The 10,197-nt window shown below is 35.0% G+C and overlaps 1 protein-coding gene across 1 annotated transcript in view; it reads left to right on the top strand.

The window, feature by feature from the left end:
• Positions 1 to 10,197, top strand: part of LOC145245617 (matrilin-1-like) — a 94,110-nt gene that overhangs the window by 56,717 nt on the left and 27,196 nt on the right. Inside the window, exons 6-7 of the mRNA XM_080107185.1 lie at positions 1,927 to 1,983; positions 6,937 to 7,052. Of these exons, the coding sequence (XP_079963311.1) occupies positions 1,927 to 1,983; positions 6,937 to 7,052 (173 nt within the window). The remainder of the gene's footprint in view (positions 1 to 1,926; positions 1,984 to 6,936; positions 7,053 to 10,197) is intronic.

Genomic DNA, 10,197 nt, shown 5'->3' with positions numbered 1-10,197 from the left:
TCCACTGGCAAGGTCATGCTCACAGTCTTCTAGGACCAGGACGGAGTAGTGATGACAGATTTCCTGGCATAGGGTACCACAATTACAGGAGCCTATTATGCTTCACTTTTGAGGAAATTAAGGGAAGCTATCAAAATCAAGAGGCGGGGCAAGATCAGCAAAGATACCCTCCTCCTGCAGGACAACGCTCCGGTCCACAATTCACATGTCGCCAGATCAGAAGCACAGACGTCTGGTTATGAAATCCTCCCTATCCTCCCCATTCTCCTGACCTTGCACCCTCTGACTTTCACCTCTTCCCAGCCATGAAGTTGTTTTTGAAAGGAAAGCGTTTCCGAGATGATGCAGCATTGATTTCTGAAGTCACGTCGTGGTTGGAGGACGGTCTCCAGAGCTGCATCAAACGATGGTAGAAATGCATAACTCTGGGTGGTTCCTATGTAGAGAAAGACTAATAACTGTGCCAAATTTCGTTGCTCTACTGCTATGGGAAGTGGGGCAGAGGCATTACTTATTGCACACCCCTCGTACATATATGTATATATATATGTTACATTGTGTGTGTGTATGTATGTTCTTTCCTCCTAAGTTCTGAAACGGCTGAGCCTATCTTTTGCAAGTTTCACACAAAGGTAATTTATGTTTTTGGCAGTGCTCATAGATAGGTATTGTACAGAAATTCACCCAAAAAGTATCAAAAATCCAATCTTAAAAATAGTGTTCCAAAAACGAATTTTTATCTATCATAGAATAAAGATTATTTTTAAGATCGTCAAGCCCAAATATCAAATGATGTAATACTGTAAACAAACACAGAGGAATTTGATGAACGACATTATCATTATTATTTATTTTTATTTTTTTGCGAATTAGTCCACCCGGCAAATTTTTCCTCGTAATATGCAATAATCAATAGAGGATTGACTCTATAATAATACATACGCAATCTGTACAAATTAAAATATCATGTTTAAGCATATTGTACGACTAGGTAACACCGGGCATCCAGATAGTATATATATAATGGTATATTTATGAATTCACATTCATATACCATTCATTGGTATATTTATGCATTTTATTTTTCATTGGAGAGCAGACATTATTAAATAAAACGGAGGTACTTTGCTTTACGATTCTTTCATTTATTTTTTTTATTTTCCGTATAATTTTTTACATATCCAAATCGGAAATATTAATGAAAGTTCAATAATTATCACAAGCGTTTTCGATTCGACTGCGAAATCTTCTGATAACTATGGAACTTTTTTATCAATATTTTCAATCTTGATTATACGAAAAATCGCAAAAATAAAAAACACATCATAAAACAAAGTGACTCCGTTGTATTTAATAATAATGGCTACTTGAATATATATATATATATATATATATATATATATATATATATATATATATATATATATATATATATATATATATAAGGACGTAGTCAGCCGTGTTTTTCGTGCTTTTTGAAACCCCTCGAAGAAGTCGACCAATTTTTCCCTATTTTAAAGCGCCAGTAGGGCAGCCAGGGATATGTAAGCCAGCCTTTGTATTGTCGTAAATAATTTGCCTGCTAATCGAGGGATTGTTTACTGCTTTCGAATCGATTTTGCCTGCCTTTTCACAATAACACCGGAAAGTTTACATACCTTAGGTTTTTATTTGCTGTTCGTTAAATTACGCACAGATTTGTATTTTCTTGTTACTTTTATGCATCAAAAAGTTGAAATTGATGGTTTTTCAACTCTCGTAAATAAAATATTTATGTTAATCCATGATTAAGTCCAATATTGATTTCATAAACATTTACCATGTTTTTTTTTATAAAGAAATGCATTTGTATACTAATTATGTTTTGTTAATTGGCAAATATTTCTGAACCAGTTTCTTTTACATTTTCTAATTCTACTTGTACAGATTTGAGACCCAGACCTCCATGTATAGAATGCAGCAAGGATTGCGCATGTCCTCCAAGTAAGTAATAGTATTCGTACCTGTGCAACCGATATATTCTAGATTAAAAATTTTTAAATTAATAGCTTTTATTGCACTTTATTCAATTAATGTGTTTTATTAATTCGAATTTTATTGATTTATGAACCATTTATTAATAGATTTGTAAACTTGAAATCTAATAATTAAATTAATAAATTCACTTATCACATATAATAAATCTGATTCACTTGAATGTCATTAACTTGAATTCATTAACTAAAATTATTATTTGTTATGTGAAATTTGTACATTGTATTATTTTGTAATTTCTTTACTAAATAGATTTTATTAATTAAAAATTTATAAACAAATATTAATAGATTGTATAAATTATATATATATATATATATATATATATATATATATATATATATATATATATAGTTAGTAAGTTAAAGAATGTATATGGCGATTAAGCTACACTGAATATTCCGCGTTTCATCCACTCTAGGATTCTTCAGGCTTATGCGGAATATTCAGTGTAGCTTAATCGCCATATACATTTTATAACTTACTAACTAGCTCTACCTACGTATTGAGCACCTTTGAAGTAAATACTTAAAGTTTACGCATAAATCTATACTTTCGTATATTAATTTTATGTGAGTAAATTAAGTAGTTATATATATATATATATATATATATATATATATATATATATATATATATATATATATTAGTAAAAACATAAAAATTAAATAAATAAACTTAAAAACGTAAATTAAATAAAAGATGTAAAATATAGCCATCATCGGGAAGTTGCTGGAGACATAATTCAAGTTTTTATAAGTTGATTGAATATTTAAATACATTTTTTGTAAGTAAATCAAATAATAACCTTTTAAAAAGTGGCGGTATTAGGAAAATGTTGTAGACAAAGTTGAAATATATCGAAGTTAATCAAATAATAAAAGATATAGACGTTAGTCAAAAGAATGACATTTGTCAGAAATCATTATGAGTTGAACTCAAAGTTTAAATGCATATACGAGGGCCGTACCAAAAGTAAATCCTCCTATTTTTTATATAGTCACCACCATTCTCAACGCCCTGTTGATAGTGATGAACGTTGACTACGTATGGGCGTTTGAAGCTTTGTCATACAAGGGTCTTCAAAAAAGTAAAGTCTCCTATCATTTAACCCCAAACCTTGAAAAGATACGAAGACTGAAGTAGTACTAAAACAAGCGACCTTTTGTGCTTATTTGTCTACATAATCATCACCATTCTCGATGCACTTCTGCCAGGAATTCAATGACGCATCTCTAACGCTCGTCCAAGACATGGCTTGCTTTCTTAGAGTTTCACACCGTTCATATCTGCAACAGAGCGATGAAATCTCCAGGTCGATAATGCACAAGTTCTGTCATTATAACGATGCAATTTGCAATCCACTGTAATCGATTCGAACAGAATAAAAAATAGGAGGCATTAATTTTGGAACGCTTTTCGTATGTTAAAAATAAAATATAATTTATTTAAGGATTAGGTATTCAATATTCAACCGTTATTATCACTCAGGAAGAGCAGTCATTTATATTTTTTCGTTTCTTTTTTCCTTTTAGGCATGAAATGTTGCAGCGGATGTTGTGAGAACACCGTCCACGTTTTGAGTTAGGCAAGTATTGTTTATTGTTGATAGCATGAACACCTTGCATAAAATGTTCTGTTAATCTTTGCATTGCATGTATGCGCGATGCTATTTATTTGCCATCTATCAGCTAAAATACAATTCTATTACAATAGAAAGGGCGTACACTAAGGCTACACAAAAATAGCGGCATTCACTAATAGCGGCACCTCAGGCGACTGGCGATGTAACAAACCCTTCTTTTTTTTTACACAGTGATCACCACTTATCAAGGCCCGGAAGCCACTCAGGGATAAGGGTTATTGCAAGTACATTACGTTAGTGAGGAGATTTGATGAAGTGTTTACTTAAGGGGGCGGTTCATTAAGAATTTGTTAACATTAGACTTGAAGACATCCAAGTTGTAGTCCGGAGGGAAGCAGGCAGACGGAACAGAGTTCCACAGGCGTGCAGTTCTAAGAAAGAAGCTTTGTTCATGAAATCCGCGTTTTGATTTAGGCACAGATATAGAGTGGGGGAAATTTTTCATAGTGGATTCAGCTAGACGGGTGTTTTTCGTGAAAGATTGGCGAGGGGGGACCAGGGATTGGAGTTCAGACGAGCACCTGCCATGAAAATAACGATAAAACAAGGATAGGCTCGCAACGTCTCTTCTGTGGGAGAGGGGTTGCAGGGTAGAGAAAATATATAATATATAAAGGTGTCTGTAAAGTTGCATCTCCTTATACCTTTATTATGTACGGCATAATCACGTTGACACACCGGTCCCTGTTCGATCACCAACGTTAAGCAACGTTGAACCTGGTCAGTACTAAATGGGTGATCATTTGTGACTTCCAGTGGCTGCAGGTGTTCTCTGCTTATCTCCGCATTGTTTCCAGTCGTCCTGGATTCTCCTTGCCACTGGACTCAATTCAGAATAGGTATGGTTTGGGATTGCGCAACCCTGGCCTCACAATCTCACACGCAGCTGCCCATACAGAGGGTATCCTTTGTCTTTCGAGACTGAACGGAGGCATCGATACCTTTATTATTTTTTATATTCATAACCGATTTTCCTGATAATTACAGCACACTCTATAACAAACATGGGAGAAAAAATAACTGCGCACATATTCAAATCTTAAGAAATAACAATTAGTCTTAAATGAACTGAGGATACAGATGATGATAACATTTAATGCTACAAACGCTGAGACTATTTCAAGATTACAAGAAACACTCTTAACCGCAAATTTCTAATAACTAGGTCTAGGACAAAAGCATATTCTTTTCATTGTTTTGACTCTCGAGTGTGTATCCGTTGATATCTTATATGCTGCTATATAGAGTGATGTGGTTCTCGGTTGATTGACTGTGTCTAACTGTGTCGGATATATACTTGAGAGTCAACACAATGAAAAGAATATGCTGTTGTATAACACCCTACCTAAGAGTCCATCCTTCAAACTAACAAAGTTAACATACACTATGAAATAGAGCAAATACATTAAAAATACAATATTCTGTATCCACCATTCACCTATGCATGGAGTATTGCTGCCATATCTGGGCTGGTGCATCTTAAAAGAGTTTGTTTTTTTTACTTGGGGTCACCACCTATCAAGGTCCGAAAGCCACTCGAGAGTAAGGGTTAATGGATGTAAGGTGGTAGTGATGCAATCCTTTATGATGTAAATTGGATGGAATTTAATTACTTATGAAGACGACGAGACAGGAACTTGTTTACAATAGATTTGAAGGCTATCATGTTGTATTTAGCCGGGAAGCATGCAACAGAATAGTGTTCCAAAGTCGGACAGTTCTGGAAAAAAAAACTTTGTTCATGGAATCTGCGTTTACATTTAGGCACAGATAGACAGTGAGGAAAATTATATATAGTGGTTTTAGCTAGTCGGGCGATTTTTGTGAAAGTTTGGCAAAGGGGGGGGCATATATTGGAGTTCAAATGAGCATTTACCTTGAAAATAGCGATAGATCAGATACAGGAAAGAGGTTGCAGGGAAGAAAAAGGGCATCACCTATTAGATTTCGAAGCCGGTTTTGAACTCTATCAAGCCAAAATACGGTGTGCCGAGCAGCTCCTGCCCAGATGTGGCAACAGTACTTCATTGTAGAGCGCACTTGGCTCTTATGCAGTTAGAAGATCACATCGGGAATGACATACTTACTGGAACGGTAGAGAGATCCAACCATATTTTCATCGATCTTGACAATCGATTTGATGTGTGTTTCATTTCAGATCATTCTGCAATTTAATAGCTCCCGCACTATTAACCAAGCTTCAACCGTTGTACCTTAGTAGAATATGATCTGACGAACTCATGGAATTTGTGACGTAAATAGACGTAAATACTATTGAATAAGCATCAAAATCTAATCCTTCACTAGACACCGGAAAGCTTTCTATTTCAAAAATTCCCTCATTCGAATTACTAGATTATGGAATTCCCTCCATGTCTCCTGCTTCCCTGATTATATTAGCACGCAGAAATTTAAATATAACGCGAAAAGACATCTCACTGCTCAACTCCTACATAATGCCTCTGTAAGCATGATCTTACTTAGTAGTCGCTTACATCTATGCGGATACTTCGATCCCGATCACATAGCCCCATGAACTTCTTATCCACAGAAAACAGCCGAGTCTCTCATCGAAACGTTGCAAATAGTTGGCCCAATGTGTAGTAATATCTAGTTGTAAAGCTTCCAAAAGGTTTGATATATTTCCCGTATGTTAGTACTGTAATACTCCACTGGGAGTTCTTCGATCCTTACGAGACAGTCCATGATCTTGTTGATGTAAAATTAACACATTTCAAGTAGCTGGCTCGATGGATAGTTGTATAGGTGATCGTATTGTAATAATGCAACAAAATAAGACGCCAACACCCTATTTGCTTAATGGCGTAATTCTTTCTGGTGTGTGTTTATATATATATATATATATATATATATATATATATATATATATATATATATATATATATATATATACATATTACGTAAACTTCTCGGCCGTTCTAGGTAAACGATGACATAGCTTCGATAAACGATACCCAATCCAGTTGGTCCACACACCAAAAGAGAATGCTATTTTGTTTTTGTCACAGACTTCCTGCCTTTCAAATCATATCATGGCACGTCGCTGTAACTGTAGTTTTAATTTCTAATTGAATTCTCCACTTTTCTGCTTTCTCTAAGCGACACGTCATCCAATATATTTATTTGGGTTAATATGTTTGTATTTTATTTTTATTTTTAAAAATATTTGTATGCATGTATCTGTTCTTGCATTGACTGTCATTATTAATTATAGTACTTTGCCATTTTCTTTTCAGTGTTTCCTTTACATCTGAATGAACGGAACATTCTTGGTGATATCTATTTCAAATTATATTTTGACATTATCTTCATCAGCATTTATGTTCATCAGCATTTATCTTCATCAGCTTCAGTAAGAAGATATGTATGCTATGTAAGAGTGTGTACATGCGTGCATTAACAAGATAACCTAAAAAGCAGTGCTACTCATGAAATCGCTCATAAAATGCACAAACTATCTAATTAGATTAGGTACAGATATACTTCAGTCTATGCGTGATTTGTCCACTAAAGTTGAGCAATATGTGGGATATATGGTTAGAAAAGAAGAAAAAAACAAAACAAAAAAAGAAACGTACCAGGCGTATTTGCATCACTCTTTGGGAAAGAAGAAGGAAAGGATGGCCAGCGCATTTGTATACGCGAAAGGCACCTTGGAAAGGCAGAGCATGATGGGAGAAGCTATTTTTTTCCTGTCTCTTCCTTTTTTTTTTTTTTTTTTTTGATAGGAGGATATAAAAGCAGGGAAAAATTCTCTGGGGCAGCAGAGAGAAAAGAGTCGTGAACATCTTCTCTTGAAAAGGATTTTGCATTGCTGACGTTCGGATTGTGCGGTATAACATTGGTGGCGAGAGGCTAGGTGTGGTCGATTGGAAAAGAAGTGGACAGAAACGTGCTGTTGTCGAGAGAGTGACTCACTCCTTCCCGAACCCCAGAACCGAATCCTGATTATAACCCTAGACAATATATATGTCCAATAGTCTTTGTTTTATCAATAACTCAGACACGCCCCTATGTTGAAACTGATTTAAATCATATTTTTGATAATAAACTCTCCTAACGTTACTTAATAATATCTGTTTTTGTTTTACGCCAGCAATAAAATTGTCTTTATTGCTATTACTGTAATATATTTGGTAAGTGAGTGGGGGTAACATAATATTTTGCTCAACTGACTAATGCATGCTATCAATAAATGTGAATAACTTATCAACATAATTTCTCTTCATATAATTATAAAACCAGGTGAAATGAATGTTTTGAGTTATTGTCATGCTGGAACACTGCTCTGCGGTCCAGTTTCTGGAGGGAGGGGCTCATGCTTTGCTGCAGTATTTGACAGTACATGTTGAAGTTCATGTTTCTCTCAACGAAAGGTAATTGTCCAATACCTACAGCACTCATGCAGCCCCAGACCATGACATTCCCACCACCATGCTTAACTGTAGGCATGACCCACTTATCTTTGTACTCCTCACCTGGTCGCCGCCACACATGCTTAAGGCCATCAGAACAAAACAAATTAAATTTCCTCTCATCAAGCCATAGGACATGGTTCCAGTAATCTATGGGCTTTGTTGACATGTCTTCAGCAAACTGTTTTGGGGCATTCTTGTGTATTGCCTTCAGGAAAGGTTTCCTCCTGGGGTGACAGCCATGCACACCAATTTGAAGAGTACAAAGATAAGATTCAATCCCTCCAGAAACTGGGCCGCAGAGCAGTGTTCCAGCATTACAATGACCCAAAACACACATCCAAAACAACCATTGCTTTATTGAAGAGGCTGAAGACACTACTTTTTATTATGTCAAAAATCATTTTTCAATGTTTTCACATGAAGAAATATGCTTAAACATTTGAAGAAATGTGAGGGGTGAACTCACTTTTGTGATACACTGTATATTAATCAAATGCGAAATAAAGGCATAAAAATTATGGCATAATCGCATAGAACTCTGCTACTCGTTTGATTACCGAAGTTAAGCAACGTAAAGCCTGACTAATATCTGATGAGTGACCATTGGTGAATGCTATTTGCTGTGTGTCATTTTTACTATGACCGGGATATAAACGTGTTGGGGGGACGCTTGTGAATTTGATATTCACTATAAACTCCTTCCTTCGAAGGAAGTCGACATAATTTGATCAGAGAAAATACTACACCACGTATTATCAGGTTCGCTAAAACATACACACATATACGCAGCAAGTAATAAATATTAAAAAGAAACATTATTTCAAAATATAGCCTCTCAAATTATAAGGTTGCTAATTTTTACACACATATCTAAAATAATAATTCCAGTATTAACAAAATAACATATGATACAAAACAAATGCCAATTAACTTGCACATAAATGTTAATTATTTTGTCACCCAGCAAACAAAATTTGAAAAAAAATTTTTTTTTAAAGAATGACCCAAATAATATTTCATCCCCCCCCCTCTAGCAAAAGCAAACCTAAATTTCGAAATCAAACGGAAGAATCACGCATCATCAATAAAATACCTTCACAAGAGATGGATATTGTTAAAACTGTCTGAATCAGTCATTATCATATCGTATGAATCCAAAGCTTCTATTGTTGGCATTGGTTTCCCCGATATTGCGCAGTCAGAATTTTTTCTAGAAAGACACCGTATTCTTACGAGAGGGATCAATTGAAGGTAGCCAACATCCCAAGTGAAAGTGATTTTGTGGATTCAAACTTCTGTCTGAATCAGTAAAATAGTTTGACCGAAGATGGCTTTGTAATGGTAAAAAGCTCGTTAAACGCCCCCACCCCACAAACCCTAAAAGTCTTTTTTTGTCGTTGTTGTCGTTATTTTCTTAATAATAGCGGTTAGAACGGTTATAAAAAAGAAAACCATCAAATAATCGGGTCTTATTATTGCTTTCAAAGTTTTATGATTTTTCTTTAGTACAGAGTATAAATGCATAATACTCTCAAACAAAAGCAATGTGAGCAGCTCTCTGAAACATAAACGTTCTATCTCTCTTGCATTCGAGAAAAAAAAAAGCCAAACATATTTCCTCAGCTTATTCGCTATGGCGATTTCCTGCCTAACCCAATATCTTGGCATGTATTTATAAGTCTAAACTTTTCATTTCTTAGTGGAATTTTCCACTACTATAACCTTAAGTCGAAAATACCGTCCTAACATGATTTTCATTTAAATCTATCTATCTATCTATCTATCTATCTATCTATCTATCTATCTATCTATCAAAGCGAAAGTGTCTGTCTGTATGTGTGTGTGTGTACATTTCCCTACGCAATAACTCTGTCAATTTTTAGTCTACAGACTCGAAATTTGATATACAAGGTACTGAGATTTGGGAAAATCGATGTAATCGGGTTTCGGGCAGAAATTTTGCGACTAAGAGGTCAAAGTTCAAAGATTTGACCTTTGAGAACTCTACCAAACTCCTTCGACAATTTTGGGTCTAAACACTTGAAATGTTAGATATAGGTTCCTGGGACATGGATCTAA

The sequence above is a fragment of the Euprymna scolopes genome, chromosome 23, assembly GCF_053919585.1.
Source record: "Euprymna scolopes isolate OS-2025 chromosome 23, ASM5391958v1, whole genome shotgun sequence".
NCBI classification, from domain to species: Eukaryota; Metazoa; Mollusca; class Cephalopoda; order Sepiida; family Sepiolidae; genus Euprymna; species Euprymna scolopes.
Note: the sequence above shows the minus strand (reverse complement) of the source record. Positions and strands in the feature narration are given on the sequence as shown.